An 18,723-nucleotide genomic window follows, 5' to 3' on the forward strand; every position below is an offset into this window, starting at 1 on the left:
AGACCTGACACTTTTCTCCACCCATTCCGACCTGCCTGCACACGCTTCTTCACCTCTTTTCCACACTCTCCATTGCTCTGGACTGTTGACCCTAAATACTTACAGGCAACTGTTACTGCATTTCATTATTGATAAAACAGCGACCTCATATGGCGACAAAAAGGAAGTACAACCGAATAAGAATGACCCGGATGAGAAAAACTCGAACTCAAGCGACTACGACAACATGGCAGCGTACACAGGTACACGTGAATGTATAAAATGTGTTGTATATATTTGCTTTATCTTATAATGCGATTCAAACTGCTTCCATTGAACGAGTGTATTTTAATGCACTTGAGTACGGCATTTCCAAATGGTGTAATTACAAATCTCTGCTACCGCTATTATGTCTCTATTATAGTTCTGACCGGTTTTTTAGATGTTGTATGAATGTGTTGTTATTTTTAAAGACGCTGTAATTGTTTCTTGCCACGTAGGTGATAACGAGTGCGAGGTGTGTGATGATGTACCCGAGCTGTCTGACAGTGATGATGAACAGTGGCAGTCAATGGAGGAGGGATCTGAACTCATAACAGTCCTGTGTGTGCTCTGTGACAGGTGATCCAATACAACCATTCATGATGATCCCTAAAATAAATCTGAAGTATTACTAGTGTATTGTGATCTGCTCATGTTTGTTTCAAACTTTTAATTGTCTGAAATCTCCAAATATTACAGTTATACCTCTATGATTTTGGAAAAACAGCATGTTGTTTCCAAATAAAAATAATTGGCTTTTATATCGACACGCCACATAGCCAAATAAATGGTTAAAATATCAGAACTAATATACTTCTCTTTTCTTTTTAATGTTAGATGTATAAACCTAAAGAGATTTTTTCTTAAGCCGAATTGTTTTAATAAGCAACAATAGTGATGCACTAATGTACATTTGATATGAGCCATGTTATTTTATTGTTAGTATGCGGTAAACATTTTGTATTAATATTTTGAATTTGCCTTTTTATATTTCATTCAAGTTTAATTAATTTATTTTTAGTATTTGTAGTATTTCTGTTTAAGTTTGATTTATTTTAGTTTTAAGACAGCTATTTATTTTTTTTTTTTTTTCAGTTAGTGATTTTAGGGCTTCAACTTTATTTTAATTTATTTCCAAAACAACATTTGTAGTTTGGCTTTTAAATATTCTATTTTATTTAAACTTTATTTCAATGAAGAAGTTTGAATAGATTTACTTTTAGTTTTTCTATTTTTTTTAATGATAATAAGCCTGATCTGAGCGCTGTAAATATTTTAAAATGCATTTATTTATTAGATTATTTAGTATGTGTGTATTTTTGACCTAACCACCAATCCTTTAAGAGCTGTGAAACACACACACACACACACACACACACACACACACACACACACACACACACACACACACACACACACACACACACACACACATCTTTGTACACTTCAAGTCATTAACAACTCATCTGCTACCGTTAGGATGAGGGTTTTTTGTTTGTTCTCAAGTCTCTGTGTCTCACTTTAAACAGGACTCTCACCTCTGTGTCTGAGACATTACAACACTGCAAGGCAGATCATGGTGTGGATATTCCAGAACTTGTCCAAAAACACAGTAAGTTTTCCAAACCAAGGACCGCTCAGTCTGCTGAGTGATATCTAGTGTATGTATCTAAATAAATATATATTTCATTCCTTTTTAGGGCTTGATGATTATAGCTACATAAAGATGATAAACTACATTAGGACTTCCGTAAGTGTCCATTTCATTCATATGGTTCACGTGGATATTGGTAATAAAATGACATGAAGCCTGTCTAAATTTGTGTTGTGTGTGTTGTTTGGTAGAAATGTTCTGCAGAGAGTTTGCTACTGGCTTCAAATGGCCCACTGCCTTGGAACAGTGATGAATATATGAAGCCTGTTTTACCAGATGACCCATTACTGCAGATAGGTATGAGAATATATTGTTTTTGTCTCCTTTATGAAGACGAATTCCCATCCCCCTATACACACACACACACACACACACACACACACACACACACACACACACACACACACACACACACACACACACACACACACACACACACACACACACACACACATGTTGGTCTATGTGGTTTACAGGGACTCTCCATAGGCGTAATGGTTTTTATACCGTACAAACCGTATTTTCTATCCCCTTACACTGCCCCTGCCCCTAAACCTACCCATCACAGGAAACATTCTGCATTTTTACTTTCTCAAAAAACCTTCATTTAGTATGTTTTTAAAGCTATTTGAATTATGAGGACATTTGATATGTCCTCATAAACCACATTTATAGTGTAATACCAGTGTAATACCCATGTAGTTATACAAATTTGTGTCCTCATAAACCACATAAACAGGCACACACACACACACACACACACACACACACACACACACACATACACACACACACACACACACACACACACACACACACACACACACACACACACATATATTATTCAGAGTCACGTGATCCTTATTGTAAGACATTTTTCTAAAAAGCTGATTTGCTGCTCAAGAGAAAACTGTTGTGCTAATTTATATTTTTGTGGAAATCGTAATATTTTCTTTGCAGGTTTCTCTGATAAATAGAAAGTTCAAAAGAGCATCATTTATTTGAAATAGAAATCCTTTAATAATAAGCAAGGCTTTAATTATGTAGCACCTTTTAAAAACAGGTTTAAAAAGCGCTTTACAGATGAGAAATACACACATTCACAGAAGAAAAAGAAAAAAACTGAGAGTAATGTAATTTCTCATTTTGAACAATTTGTTTAGCTGTATTCTGAACTATTTGTAAGTGTTTAATGGAGCTTTTTGGTAACCCAGCAAAAACACTTGCAATAGTCAGATCTAGATGTAACAAATGCGTGAACAACTTTCTCATCATCAGAAGGGGAGAGAATATCACATACTTCAGAGATGATAATATTCTGTTTTAGTACCAATGCTAATATGTTTTTTTAAAACCGAGTTCACTGTCCCTGTCCTAAGTTCTTGACCCAATTACTAGCTTTAAGTGATAGAGACTCCAACAATAGATGGTTTTCCCTGCATCATTATGATATCCAATACCTATGTCTTATCTTTGTTTAGCTGTTGAAAGCTCTGTGACTTCCACAATTGAATGCTCTCTATGCAGTCCAGCAGGGTGGAAATTGACCTGTGGGAAAACTGGTGCAAATGAAAGATAAAGTTATGTATTATCTGCATACTGGTGAAAGGAAATGTTGTACTGATTATTTACACCAGCTAAAGGGAGGTTAAATAACATAGGTCCCAAAATCGAGCCTTGAGGAACACCCCAAGATATAACATAATGCCTTGAGGTGTAGGTACCCAGTGCAATAGTATTCCTCGCTACTTAAGTAGGATCTGAGCCAGTCTAAGACATCATCCGATTGGCCAGGCGAGTAGAGTCTCATGCTCAATAGTGTTAAAAGCATCACTCAAATCTAAAAGAACAAGGATTTCCAAGTTACCCCAGTCCAAAATAACTTGCAGATAGTATAAACCTTAATCAAGGCTGTTTTCATTTGTAACATTATACATGTACTGTCACTTTTGATCAGTTTAATTTGTCTTTCTTGAATAAAAGTATTGGTCAAATTCAAATGTTACTGACTGGTGGGATATGGCTACACAGGGTGTAAGCAACCGGTTAACTTTCTTACATGTTTAAAACAGATGTTGAAGAGTTGAGTGAGGCTGCAGCTGTGACGTTGAGCCCTTCGGCCGGTGATCAGGTGCCTGCTCTACTTCAGAGAGCCAGACAGGCTGAAGACAGAGCTCAGAGAGCTGAGGAGGCCTTGGCCCGGGCCATGGAGGATCTGCATAAACTCAAGTCAGTATAACACCAACCTCACACTGTTCATATGCTCAGGGTCACTTCATTTATTCAGCTCTTTTTCCTCAAAGTGTAAGCAAATAAGGGCAAGTTATTGAATAAGATTTGTTACCCTGGGAACTTTTGTTTAGTTACTCATCTTAAGTGTGATTGCTTATGTAATAATTATTTCTTCTTAATAAAATACGTTGTTGTATATCTTGAACTTACCTATTATATTATATTATATTATATTATATTATATTATATTATATTATATTATATTATATTATATTATATTATATTATATTATATTATATTATATTCCTTAATGCACAGATATTTAAAGGAATTTGGAACAGGAAAGAATAAAGGGTTAAAGGGATAGTTCACCTAAAAATGCAAATCATGCCATCAGTATAATAAAACTCAAAAGGAACATTAACTATTCTGAAAAAATGTTTCATCATGTTTTTTTGGTCGATACAGTGACAGTCAATAAGGTCCAAAAACTGTCCGTTATGCATATTACAAACTGTTATTTGCTATCATTTTATTTTATTAATGTAATAATAAACTTATTTGACTATTTTCTGCATTTTGAGTAACAATTTACAATAAGGTTCATTAGTTAACATAAACTAATAATGAACTGCACTTTTAAAGCATTTATTTATTTATTAATGTTAATGCATTATTAAAATCTTGTTAATATTAGTTAATGCATTTTGAACTAACATTAACAAACCATGAACATTAACAAAGATTAACTTATGCTGAACAGAGGTGTTGTTCATGTTAACTAATAACTTGACTGATGTTACCTAATAAACCTTATTGTCAAGTGTAAAAGCATTTTGTTATTCTTCCAGTTATTTACTACAACAGCTAATGATTCGGAAATGCCCACACAATCACAGAAAATGGTTTACTTCTGCGTTGCTTTAAATACACTTTAAGCTCTGTGAACAGTATATTGTCAACCCACAGAAATTGTGACACATACCTGCATAACTTAATTTCAGTTTTTAAATCGTGACACTTGTATCACAAAATGCATTAAAAGCATTTTTTTTGCATGCTTAACTATCAATCAAACATTTCTTGCATCAAGGGAAATGTCTTACAAAGATGCTTGAAAACCAGTTAAAAATAAAACCGCTAATGAAGAGAACGTAATCCAGTTTTCTACTTATCATTAATACATTTTTTTCTGTTCAGTTTACACCTTCTTTCATGTTGGGGCCAGATTATTATTTTTAAACGGAGCTGAACAATCAGTTGTGGTAATCGCACAGTCTGCAAACATTTTTTAAGTAAGAAAGTGAAGTTATCTTCAGAGCTGTGCAGCTCCAACAGATGTGTAATGTATACGTGGGTCCAGCAGGGCGCAGCATAGAGTTCAGTTTCACAGACACTCACTGAAGTGGATAGAGGTGCAAAAAAAGAGGCGGGGCAATAGAAGTTAGAGATGGGGTAAAATTCCACTGCAGTGGTTAAGATTTTGAGTGAGCACTCACATGCACATGCACGTGTGCTGTGGACTGACCAGGCCATCCTCTGTCTTAATATATATATTTGTGTGTGCGTGTGTGTGCGTGTGTGTGTGTGTGTGTGTGTGTGTGTGTGTGTGTGTGTGTGTGTGTGTGTGTTGTTTGCATTGCCCCAGATTGTTGGCACAAGGTCTAGTGCTGAACGCAGACACAAGTCGTGGCCCTTCATGCTCAGGGGCAATTGCTGAGTTGAGAGAAGATGAAGACGAGGCCTACTTTAGCTCTTATGGGCATTACAGCATCCACGAGGAGATGCTAAAGGTAGGTCTGTCCCCATCTAACATATATCTGTGGCCTTATTTGCTACCGGCATGGGTAGAAGGTCATAGGCAACTTATACTTTGTGAAAACTCCTTGCAAACAGATGCAATAGTTGCCCTATGCAGCAGATTTTTGTTATTCTCCATTATTTATTTTCCCACATTGCAATTTTTAAGATTTATGATTAAGATTTCGTTGTTTGAGTGCTCTAACTGCAGTAAGGGAGGCTCAAGTGAGGAGCGTTTGGATCATCAACTCTCATACTGCAGTACGTCCTGGAGAGGGCCAGTGATTGGTGCCTCCTCCAACTTGCATTTAGCGGCGATTTGCGTCAGAGTTGAAACTCTGCAGAGGAGAGGCGAGCTGTATGGTGCAACGCAAGCACTGACGCCTTTTACTGTCCACCGTTAAATGATGCCATTTACCGTCATGAGTCAGATGGCGCAATCTTTAACCCTTTTCACTAACGCACGACTTTCTATGTAAAGAAAGTTAAGTGAACTTTTCCATTAAAAAGTTTTTTTCGTCTGCATTAAAGGGGAGAACTAAAATAGGTTTAATGCCTAAAAGGTACCAGCGTTTATTGAATTTCTATCGTAATTTAAAAGCATTTTTAAATGGATCAGATAAGAATCAGATCCCACTGATCCTTCAGAAATCATTACAATATACTAATTTGGTGCTATTATCAATTATTATTGATAGAACATTTTTAATAATGGTTCTTATTGTTATCAATGTTGAAAACTGTTTTTGCTTCCTAACATTTGTTTGTGGAAACTGATCTTTTTTTTCTTTTTACGATTCTTTGATGAATAGAAAGTTCAAAAGAACAGCATTTATATGAAATCTTTTGTAACATTATAAATGTCTTTATTGTCACTTTGATTCTTGTTTCATTAAATGCATCTTTGCTTATGAAACAAAACGTACTTTCCCCAAACTTATGAATTGCAGTGTCATGATATATATATATATATATATATATATATATATATATATATATATATCAATTATTTTATTTACATTTTTTGAAGGATCATGTGACACTAAAGACCGGAGTAATGATGCTGAAAATCCAGCATTTAAAATATGTTTTAAACATATTTTACATTTTTAAATACATACATACATATACATTAAATACAATTATATTAAATCATAATTATTTTTCACCATATTGCTGTTTTGACAATTTTTTTTAATCAAATAAATTAGCATAAGAGACTTTTTTATTAAAAATTATTCCAAACTTTTGACTGGTAGTGTGAATGAAAAATGTTCTGAATAAAACTTTTTCGTCTTCAAATGTTCTTCGAAAATTCTGAAACCTCTATTAACATTCCTTTGGGATTATTTACTTTATTTATTTTTTTGACAAGGAAGAGCAGAATGTTTACTAATCATGCAAAAAATCCACGCTGAAACTGATATGAATGTAACTGCTCTCGTCTGATTTGTAAATAGCTTCCGGCATCATGTATGTTCTGGGTGGTACTTAGTATGACTGGCAGGTTAATTAGCCATTTCTGGCTGAAATTCTGCTGGCAAAGCAAGAAGTGTCAGGGTCAGTTTCATTTCATTTCATTTTTCATCTACACTCCCAACAACAGTGAGCTCCTCCCCGGCAAAAAAAAAAAAAATCATTACCAGTCACACATCCTTTAAATTGCTTTCTAATTCAATCTTGACTCTGTTAAAAATTAGATTTTTATTTCATGCTGCTTAACAATTGTTAATTTGATTTCTAGTGTGCTTTTTGACTGTCAGCCTTAACTGTGGGTAAGGCGTTAAAATTAAATTTTTGCTCTGAATGATTGGATTGTGTTCACCGATTTCTCTCGTTGGGATGGGTGCGCTCTGTCTTCCTAATGGAAAGTATAATGGTGACACTGTGTCATTACTTAGGACTTTGGTTGTCTCGTTTTTCGACAGGACAAGGTGCGCACTGAGAGCTATCGAGACTTCATGTACCGCAACATGGACGTCTTCAAGGACAAGGTGAGTATGGGGTTCTTGAAGCCCAGCCACTCTGGCATTTTTAAGTGTTGTAGACAAAGCCACTACGGAGTAACGATTACAATGACAGGGCTGATTTAAAAACTCTGTGCATTATTCCAAGCAGCAGTATTTTTTTAAAGGAGGGTTCTTATGTGTCAACTGCAGAGGGCTGATAACAGGATAATGGTGGTTCAACACACACACATACGCACACAATATACACCACAGCTCATATACAAACCATTAATTCTGCGCTGACATTGGCTAGATCAGCTGTAGCCGGCCGCAGTTGAACATGGATACCGAGGTAATGCACTGAACTGGAACGAAAAGGGTGTGGGGGTAGGCGACGAGGCGCTTATCTCGGCAATCGTGCTCCAGCCAGTGGACTTTGGCAAATAAGGGTTAGACCCTGTCAGCATGATAAATGCCTCGAGTGCCATTATTACACATCTGCACACTCAAGATGGCACAGACAAGCTGGCATAGCATGGAAAGGTTACGCCATGCTCCTTTAACCCGCAGGTTGTGCTTGACGTGGGATGTGGTACGGGAATCCTCTCCATGTTTGCTGCCAAAGCGGGAGCCAGGAAGGTCATTGCTGTCGACCAATCAGAAATCATTTACCAAGCCATGGACATTGTCAGGTGAGTCATTGGACTGACGCAGTGAACAGTGTCTTGGGTGTACGAGAAAGGCCCTCTTGGGTTAAGTGTACTTGTTTTTCATAAAAACAAGGTTATAGTATTGCTCCATTGGAAAAATAGAGTAAACCATCTTAGTTGTTTCCTGAATATCTCCTCTGTAAATGTAAAGTCCTTTCCAAATGGCTTCCCCAAATGTTGATGCTGTCCCCAAGGTTTTTTCCCAACTTTGTTCACTTTGTGATCTGTTCTTCTTTCCATCCTATGCAGTTCTCCAAAAACTATCCAGCTTCCTCTGTATTCTGACATATGTTTCATAAGTGTTTATTTTTCTAGGAACATTTTTGTGGGCTTGAAATATTTACCTTTTATTAAATGTAAATGTTTCTTTAAAATTATTGATTTGTATTGAAACTGAAAAAATGTGGCATAATGCAATTATTATTATTTTTTTTTCTGCTGGTCCAGTAATTCCAGTAATTGGCATATATATTTTTATACACACACACTTTTTGTTTCTCGTGGAGGCTTGCAGTGGGAGTCACAAGCACACACACACACAGTACATCATAGCATTATCCCTGGATACATTTCTTTTCACTATACATTCGTGTTGTTGACATTATATGCACTTACACGGCAAGTGCCAACAAAACATACATTTGATGCAGTTTCACTCACCGCCTGAAAAAACTGCATCCACTGTTTCCTTAAAGCTGGGTAATATGGGAAGCTGAATCAGGTTAACTTGCAACTAAAAACACGCTTCTTTAGTGACATTGTTGATTTAAAAACGAAATGACAGCACTACCGATGGCTACTGTAGCCAAAGCGAAGCTTGTTGATGGGTGCGCTCTTGCTCTCCCTCTGGTTGATGTGCGCATATGCTCACCCGAGAGAAGTGCCCATACAAGGAATTACACCCTTTACGATGTTATACAGGGCCATACAACTTTCCGAAACTTCGAATCCTGAAGGAGTGTATTTGGCACAGAAATGCTCAGTCATACATCCAACTCGTTTTGTTGTTGTTGACATTTTGGCCATGTTTAGCACGAGAATCCAACTCTAACAGTTTAAATAAGTCAGAATGCATGAAATAGCATTAGACCCCCCCCTCTTCTAAACATTCTTGATGTTTTCAGGACTACCACAAATCAGTTTTACACTTTTTATCTATGTTAGCCAGCTGGATAACATTATATTGGTGACAAATCAGCAGAATTTGCAGCAACAATGTGGAATACATCATAGAAAAAGTCATAATAATGGTTGTACATGATCAATTCATCTGAAATGTTGAGTGATGACACAGTAAAGGGGAAGGGAGAGTTCTGTCAACTGGCCCGAGAAACGCTCTTGCACTGAACCTGTTCCAGCTTGGCTTTATCCCCCTGCCGTTTCGTCCCCAAACCAGTCCTCTTTTTATTTGTCTCAGTGGTTGACTTCAATGTATTTGCAGGCTGCAGTCACGTTCCTAAAGGCTTGTCATTTACCTCTACCCAGTCGACTTCCAATCTCCCCTACTTCCATCCCGGCTTGTTGTCTCACACGCACGCTAAACATACAAATGGACTCCAGCCTGCCCTTCCTGATTCCTTTTACGACCTATCTGCCCATTAAAATTACCTCATGTATCACCTCAGAGGGCACTTTCATTTCATCCTGGAGGAGGAATATAGTTATATTTGTTGGCGTTTAGATGTGTTCACCACATGTGGTGTCTCTGGGAGATTTTTTTTGATTATGGTTATTGTTATTATGCAAGTCTGAGGAGTCGAAGCAGGCAGGAGTATGAAAGAAAAATGAAGTTTAATTTAACAGCTCGCTGGGCCGCTGTTGGGCCAAGTGTGTGTGGGTTTTACAGAGGTGATGTTTCTGGGAGCCATGATGCTTTATGAAGCTTTATAGAGATGAGAATAACCAATCTCAATAAATGTTTTAATTAAATGCTAAATAGATACAAGAAAGCCGTTATAAAGAATGCAAGAAATATATGTACAGTGGAGTTTCTTTCACAGACGTACAATGGAAGTATTATATATTTACTTTTACTTTGAATAATTAGGCAAAAACTTTTAAATGACAAAAATAAAGGGAAGTTGTAGATTTTTATGAAAGAGCCAAAAATATTAGTACAGAAGAGTAAATGCAGCAAAGTGTTTATTTATGGAAAAAAAATATGTTAGTTTTATTAATATTTATGTATCAATATATCTTTTTTTTCTTCGTTTTTTATACATATTTTAATTTAATTTGTAGTAATTTCATTGTGATTTTGTCATTTTATTTGTTTCTTGAAATATTGCTCTTTAGCAATATATAAAAAAAATGTGTATGCATTGAATACATTTAAGAGAATACGTTTAATACATTTTTGTTGCAGTTTTAGTTTATTTATTTTCAGTTATTAACTTTACTGCTTGAACTTCAACCTATTCTAGTTTATTGGCAATGTAATACATTTTTCAACAAATATTTATATATTTCTTTAACTTTATGTTTAAAACAGTTTTAGTTTAAGGGGGCATCTACACAACACCTACTTTCAACTAAAATTGTAAAAAAAATAAAAAAATAAAAAAAAAATGTGATATGGCTGTTCATTTACACTACAACTGCATTTTGGGAGCCTGAAAACAAAGTTTTTTAAAATGATACCTTTTTAAAAAAAAAAAGATACTCCACGTGAAAACGTTGATTTGCATGTGTATCACATGTTTAGTCTACAGGCACGTATATGTTTCTTTGCAAGGCATGGAATGAATATTCAGTGTTTTTAGTCTTTTGTGGATCTGTGTGAACTGGGATAATTTAGATAGCGTTTTCGTACATGATTATTGGAGTTTTACCATAGACTGAAAAATAATATGGATGTAGTGTCCGTGACGTCACCCATAGCAGTTTTAAAGCGTAAAGTAGAGACGAGCTGGCCGTTGGGTCGTGAGCGGGACATGGGGGGAGCTGAGGTGACGCGATGACTAACAGACAGCAGACAAACGGCTATCCACCTGTCACTCAAAGTAGCTGTAAACGAATGAGCTAATGTTACTAGGTAGCAATAAAAAAATGTAACAAAATTTGAGTGCAAATTATCTTGTACATAATAATAAATAGTCTTTTATAACAAGCAATAATTTGAAATTCCACTTTATTGAAGAATGATGGATAAAATGCTGCTTGACAAAAACTATTTAGTTTCTTGATATGTATGATAACGTATGTTAGTCTGTAATCTAAAAGTCCTTCTTAATGAAGACTCATTTAGAATCGAATCAAATGAAAAACTTGCATTATGTATAAATGTTGCCCTGGTTTATGTGTTAATGTGAGTATTTACTGCCAAAATCCATATAATCCCCACATTATCTCTATAAATTAGGTACTTATTCCCTAGAATACACCATTTAACACCAATCATGTTGGCGATTTGGTGGATAATCCAGTCCGTCATCATTACTTTGCATCTTAAATCCAATCATTAGTCCCAGAGGATCAATATTCTTTGATCATATTCCCTAAACCAAGTACCATCCCTGTGGAGGGAAGTATTAAAGTGTCCCAAATCCCCCCGTCCTCATCCTCCTGCAACCCCCACCCTCCCACCCCATAGCTGACATTGTCCTCTAAATTAACCCAGTAATGAGATTAGCGTTTCCTTGCTCACGACAGTCCGATGAAGGAGGGGAGGATAGTGGGAGCGCTACAATGGGATCCTGGAAGAGTGTGATAGCGCGAAGGTGCAGAGATAAGGATCGCTTGGGCAGAAATGCGCTCTGCAGTCTTGAGTAATGACTCTGTCCCTAGTAACATTAGCTGTCATGATAATGGAGTATTTAGAGAGATTGATGCTCAGGGTTACCGGTCAAAAAGGGAGCGATCATTTAAATAGGTGGGGGGGAGGGGTGGCGTTCACACACATTTACATGCATATACACAAACACTCAGGTGAACAGTAGTTCGCTGACCCTTAGTGCCAATGGTCATGGGAGGAGGTGCTGTCAAATTGGGACTGTTAGTGTTGTTGTCCCGGTGAGTCCGCTGTGATGTGTGTAATTTGGAATAATTAGCAGCTGTCTTTAAGGAGACTGACTCACGGCCAAATTAGCAAAATTAACATCCATTGTCTCAGATGAATTGTGTTCAAAACTTGCGAACTTTTTATAATTAAAGTTTCAATTTGGTTTCATTTAATTTAGTTAAATGAAATTAAATCAAAATTTAAACCCAAATACTGAAATCTGCTATTGCTGTTTAAAAGTTTATTTCCATTTTTTTCTGTTTTCTAGATCAAATCAACTTGAAGACACCATCACATTGATCAAGGGCAGAATAGAGGAAATTGACCTTCCTGTGGAAAAAGTGGACATAATCATTTCAGAGTGGATGGTGAGTGGATGTTTTTGTGCTTTTTAATGTATTAATGGGCTTTTTAGAGAGAGGAAAGATTCAATAAATATACTGTTTTTTTGTTTGTTTGTTTTTTGCAATGAAACTGCTCATTTAAGCAAAATGGCTAACTTTGCCTATACAGCTCTGCATTTGCAGCAGTTATCGTTGGTTTTGACCCAGAACTAGACTTAAAGGAAGAGGATGTGTCAGCATCCTTTTTTTTTCTGCCCAGTCATTTCTCTTTTCAAAGCTTGCTCAGGTGTTGGAAAATGAAAAAGCTGAGATGATGTGTTGTTTATTGATGCATAATATATTGCAGGCATAATTCATAATGGCATAACTTCCATGCTCATTTTATAATCCAAATGTCACTCCTCATTTATTTAAACATGACTGACGCTGAATGTGACAAGCTGAAGTTTGAGATGCACGATAAAGAGGGTTTTTATTCATCTCGGCTATTATAGAAGGGCAAGTAGAATTTTGTTGAATGTGTTTGAAATTTGTTTGTATTTTTTATTTTTTGTATTAATATTTCTCCACCTATGTGAACAACCTCATTAGCACTTTTGTTTATTTTTTTAATGGGAAATTAAATGCAACAAATCATGTAAAATCTTTTATTGGAAAATTAAACCACATTTAATCAAAATGCAATTAAACAACATTTAATCAAACTTTGATAATTTCCTTAATCTTTTAAACAGCGGAGAAGATGGTGATCAAATTCCATTTTATAAAATATCCAGTCAAGGTTATTATATACATTAGATCAGCATAGTCAGTTTGAATGACAACAGGGACTTATCTAGAGATCATTTGAAGGGCTGATGAATTGAGAAATCAACTTTCCCTTGAGCTTTTGATATATAAAAGGTCATGGTAATATAAGAATACCCTGAAAGTTTCAGAGCTGAAAACATCTTTGTTAGTCAAAGAAAAGCTTTTATAGACACCAGGCCCAGCAAACGATCGATCTCAGAATGTGCCAACCCGTGACGTCAGCGTGTGGCAGAAGAAGAACAACGCCTACTTCATCACTGCCTGTTTAGCTCCGCCCACCGATTTGCATATGTAACATAGGCCTGGTGTTAAAGGGTCAGCTCACAAAAAAAATAAATTAATGTCATTAATGACTCACCCTAATGTCGTTCCTCACCCGTAAGACCTCTGAATCATGAATCAATACGCTGATTCACAACAGTTTGAATCTTTATTTAAAGGGATCCCCTGGTGTTGAGACTTGTATGGCTTAATGTAACATAAATGATGTCTCTTACTGAATTATGTAGTAGAAAACCCATGAAAGATCTACGTTATTTTAAAAATCGATTTTAAATTTGGACCATGGGCGGCGCCATTTTGTTTGCGTTCTAGGTTGATGACGTAGAGTGGTTGAACTCCTCAATCAGCTGGCATTACCCGTAGCTATTTTTACCACAATGCAACTCGAAAATTGTTTCAGAGTTAAACAAAACCAATGAATTCCTTTGTAATTATACTTAAAACACACTCAAACATACATGTGCACACAAACTCACCTACACAAGTCACAAACAGATCGGCGGGCGCGCACACGACAGGCTCTGTTTCAATCGAGATGTTGGGCTGCTCAGTCTCCACGACAGGGGCTGAATCTGAAATCGACCCTATACCCTTAAATAGGGCATTATTTGAAGGGACGGACATTTGTAGTGTTGTCCGACACCATAGTGGACATGTTCGAGTGCAGTCATTCAGTCTCACGTTCCACCGCAATAACGAGTGTACAGCCGATTTACAAACAGCTGTCCGACTTCACGGACTCAAACATACATGTGGACACAAACTCTCTCTCTCACACAGACTCACACACACCCCAACAGATCGGCGCGAACACACACACACACACACACACCCCAACAGATCGGCGCGAACACACACACACCCCAACAGATCGGCGCGAACACACACACACACGCACGCACTGCGTGCGCGCATACATAACCCTCAATCTATTCCCTGTGTTGATATCCTAGATAGACTGTTGATAGTAGATTAATGCCTATGTGACCAGCAGAGAGAAATATCTAGGTAGGACGATGGGATAAAGTAACGTGAGGAAGAGAGGCAGGATGTTTTGGTGATGATGCATGCGATTGAGACAGAGCAGTCTGTCGCTGACCTAGGTGTGTGCGCGCCCGCCGATCTGTTTGTGACTTGTGTAGGTGAGTTTGTGTGCACATGTATGTTTGAGTGTGTTTTAAGTACAATTACAAAGCAATTCATTTGTTTTGTTTAACTCTGAAACAATTTTCGAGTTACGTTGTGGTAAAAATAGCAACGGGTAACGCCAGCTGATTGAGGAGTTCAACCACTCTACGTCATCAACCTAGAACGCAAACAAAATGGCGCCGCCCATGGTCCAAATATAAAATCGATTTTTTAAATAACGTAGATCTTTCATGGGTTTTCTACCACATAATTCAGTAAGAGACATCATTTATGTTATATTAAGCCATACAAGTCTCAAAACCATGGGATCCCTTTATTTAAGGATCGAAAACAAAACCGAAAGAGAAGACAATGCTGAATAAAGTCGTAGTTTTTGCTATTTTTGGACCAAAATGTATTTTCGATGCTTCAAGAGATTCTAATTAACTAACTGATGTCACATATTGATGATGTTTTTATTCCCTTTCTGGACATGGACAGTATAGTGTGCATACACTTGGATACGCTCTCGGACTAAATATAAAATATCTTAAACTGTGTTCTGAAGATGAACGGAGGTCTTACGGGTGTGGAACAACATTAGGGTGAGTCATTAATGACATCAATTTCATTTTTGGGTGAACTAACCCTTTAAACCAGATCGATGAGCATACCGTTGAGGATTACAAAATATTGTATAGTGCCTGGGCTCAATAGTAATGCAACATGTAAGTAACTGTGTTTATTCTAATGCCTTCTAAACTATGTACATACAGTCATATGTTCTTCGTCTGAGTGTCAGTAAATTGAACCAGTGAGAAAACGTCAACTTGCCTTGTTTCTCTTAGTAGAATGAAAATAATCTGTTATTTAACAGTGATTAAAAATTACATTTTATAAAGAAAGCGATCAAAGAAACCTTAATTTGTAATCGCTGCAGCAGCTGTCGATCAAACAACGAGAGTTCATCAGTGACTCGTTTTATTTAAGGAATATATCACGTTTGCACTGTTAGTGAAGATGAAAGCATTCGTAAGTGTACAGAAACTGAGTTCCAATGACAAGATCACTGCTTGCTTGCATGCTTAACGTGTGTGTGATCGGCTACATTGATCATCACTGCAACCTTTCATGCCACGATCTTAATATAATGCCATTGGTCTAATTGTAATGCAACACTTTTGATGATTAGTTAACCATAATCATCAGAGCTGTAACAGTAAAAACACATTAAAAGAGAGGGTAATACTTAGCTATTTCAAATGGAAAGACATTAGCCAATCACAGGGGTGGGCGTTTACACTGAAGTCTCACAGCAGACTTGGCTCTTAAAACGGAGCATTCAGAGCAGAGGCTAAAATCAGGGTAGGAAAAAAATGCCTTTTATTTCTAAATTATGACTATTTTTGATGTAAAAAGTATTCTAACAATTTAAGTTCACCCCAGGAAACATCATAAAATGATAAATAAAAAACACAGTTCATGACCCCTTTAACAGTTTATCTTTATCTTTTGCAGTTTGCCAAAAGCAATAGTCAACAGTCGAAAACTGTCAGAATCAGAATCAAAATGGATATCATAAAAAATGTCCATCAAAACCAACATGTTGAACAATGTTCATTAACCCGGTTAAGTTTTTCAGTTGGGACTGGAGTTAATTCTCTTTAACTCTTTGAAGTGTTTCACTCAGTTCTCTGATCATTCTGATTCAATTTCATTGTGTGAAGAACACATTTATACTGTGTGTATGTTGTCTATTATGCACATTATCGTCTCTGACAGACAGCATATTGAACTCCTTAGGCTGCCATTTTCTCTCTTTTTTTCGGAAATGCGTCCACTCGGTGGACCTCTGCTTTTCGTAAATACCACCAATTGTGCGTGTTATTTTTTTGACAGACTGATGTCTTGATATTTAAGTGATGCGGATTTGGAAAACCGATGATTCGTAAAGTAATACTTATTTATTTCTTAGCCGGCAAGTATTCAGTGAAGTAATTGATGCCCATGAGTGCGTTATGTCAATGTTTTTAGTTTTAATATTCCAACCGACAGCCAGCAAGTTTTTGACGGACGTGATAGCGTGTATAAGGGGTGAACTATCTTTCATTTTGGGTACTTTTAAAATTGAGACATTCTAATATTCTAGTTGTTCATTAAACTCATTTTACATAATGATGTTTATTTCATGGCTTAAATAAATTACGTTAGTCAGAGACTCACGTTTGGCTTATCAAAAATGTTACATTCAGCTGTTGCAAATTTGATCGCTTTTGAAAATCAAGTACATTTTTTACCGTGAAAATAATTGGTTTTGATGTTATTTTTATTGTATCTTATAACAATGTTTTTATTTAAACAGAAGAAACTGCAGATCCTGTTATAAATTATAGTCAAAAATATATATATTTTAAACTTTTTCCTCTTAGCAGATTTTGATATAATGTCCTCTTTTGTTTGCTTATTCATTGTAAAATAGCCAATGTAATAGCAGCACATCATTTAAATTCTACATTAATATTGTAATTATTGTTTGGCAGAAGAATTGTTTATTGTGATTGATTATTCTTGGTGATAAATTATATTATTATTTTTTTATATCTTTTAGCATATTCCTATTACTGGTGCTTGACGCCCTCTAAAATCATGTTAAAATGAATGTAATGCATGGTGTCTTGTGGATAATTGCGTTGATTTGATACAGAAAAATTGGTGTTTATAGATTTGGCAGTGAGGAAGGCTATAAAAGCTTGCACTTCGCTGCACTTGTTTAAGTTCTCTTAATTTGTAGTCCAATAGGAAAGGGGAAAAGTAGGTCATAACACTCGAGCCACCTAGCCACAGGCTCAAAAAAGGACATAAGAGAATCATTCTCTAAATTTGGAAACTTCCAGGACTTCCCATGTGAATTCGACCTGCATGCGATTTTCTGCTGTCGCTGAATTTTTTATCCCTTGCAGGTTAATTGTGGAATAATAAATGTTTTTTATTTTGTCCCCTTTTGTTTGCACATTGGGGCAATAATTCAACAAACTCAGTGCCTGAGGCAGGGGCGAGCGTGCGCATGATTTTCCTGTATGTACATGTGTTTGTATATACTTGTGTGTATTTGTGTGTGTGTGTGTGTGTGTGAGCACGCAACGCTTCTGACAAAGTAACCTGAGATTTGGGTCACTGGAGCACATTATTTTATGATTACAAGTCTGGCTTGCTAAATGGTTTAAAAATCCTGCCCTTCATCATCTGTGCAATGTCGTCCATTTCATTCTGAAAACCCTATGAAGTGTTTGTGCATTTCCACCATTTCCTTGTGAAAGCAGGGGAGCGTACAGACGTTTTCTGAAAATCATTTTTCAAAATGTTATGGAACAATAGTTTTACAATTACCTTATTACACACAGTGGTAGGAGACACATGTCCACAGAAAAATGCAGTCACCCTGGTCCACCACCTCCGATATCTAACTTTGACGTGCTTGTCAATCTAAAAGGATTAGATGCTGAATCAGGTCGGATTTTTGTGAGCAAAGGATTGTTGGACATTGATCCATAAAAGCTTCCGTAACAGACCATTAAAGTAAGGTGTAAATTTTACACACACTGAAACCAATTTTGCATAAGACTTACTTTAAAACAATTATTTAACTGAGAAAATACAGAACATTTCAGTTCAAATAGAACAAACATTTACAAGCGTGAAGGAGTCATTTCTTTAAAAAAAAAAAAAAAGAGAAATAGTTATTGTTACATTTTTGTTCAGTAAAATCATCAAGCTATTCGATTATGGAAGTCAA

The 18,723-nt window shown here is 36.3% G+C and overlaps 1 protein-coding gene across 2 annotated transcripts in view; it reads left to right on the top strand.

Moving 5' to 3' along the window:
- The first annotated feature begins 180 nt into the window (after positions 1-180).
- Positions 181-18,723, top strand: part of prmt3 (protein arginine methyltransferase 3) — a 69,453-nt gene continuing 50,910 nt past the window's right edge. Inside the window, exons 1-10 of one of the 2 annotated variants that reach the window (XM_067451971.1) lie at positions 181-242; positions 480-600; positions 1,551-1,633; positions 1,722-1,771; positions 1,867-1,972; positions 3,748-3,904; positions 5,556-5,700; positions 7,636-7,701; positions 8,227-8,348; positions 12,635-12,734. In XM_067451971.1, the coding sequence (XP_067308072.1) occupies positions 227-242; positions 480-600; positions 1,551-1,633; positions 1,722-1,771; positions 1,867-1,972; positions 3,748-3,904; positions 5,556-5,700; positions 7,636-7,701; positions 8,227-8,348; positions 12,635-12,734 (966 nt within the window). In that variant the 5' untranslated portion in view covers positions 181-226. Of the gene's footprint in view, positions 255-479; positions 601-1,550; positions 1,634-1,721; positions 1,772-1,866; positions 1,973-3,747; positions 3,905-5,555; positions 5,701-7,635; positions 7,702-8,226; positions 8,349-12,634; positions 12,735-18,723 lie in introns of both variants that reach the window. The other variant, XM_067451970.1, reaches the window with a different exon arrangement.

Source organism: Pseudorasbora parva, chromosome 1, assembly GCF_024679245.1.
Source record: "Pseudorasbora parva isolate DD20220531a chromosome 1, ASM2467924v1, whole genome shotgun sequence".
Classification (NCBI taxonomy): Eukaryota; Metazoa; Chordata; class Actinopteri; order Cypriniformes; family Gobionidae; genus Pseudorasbora; species Pseudorasbora parva.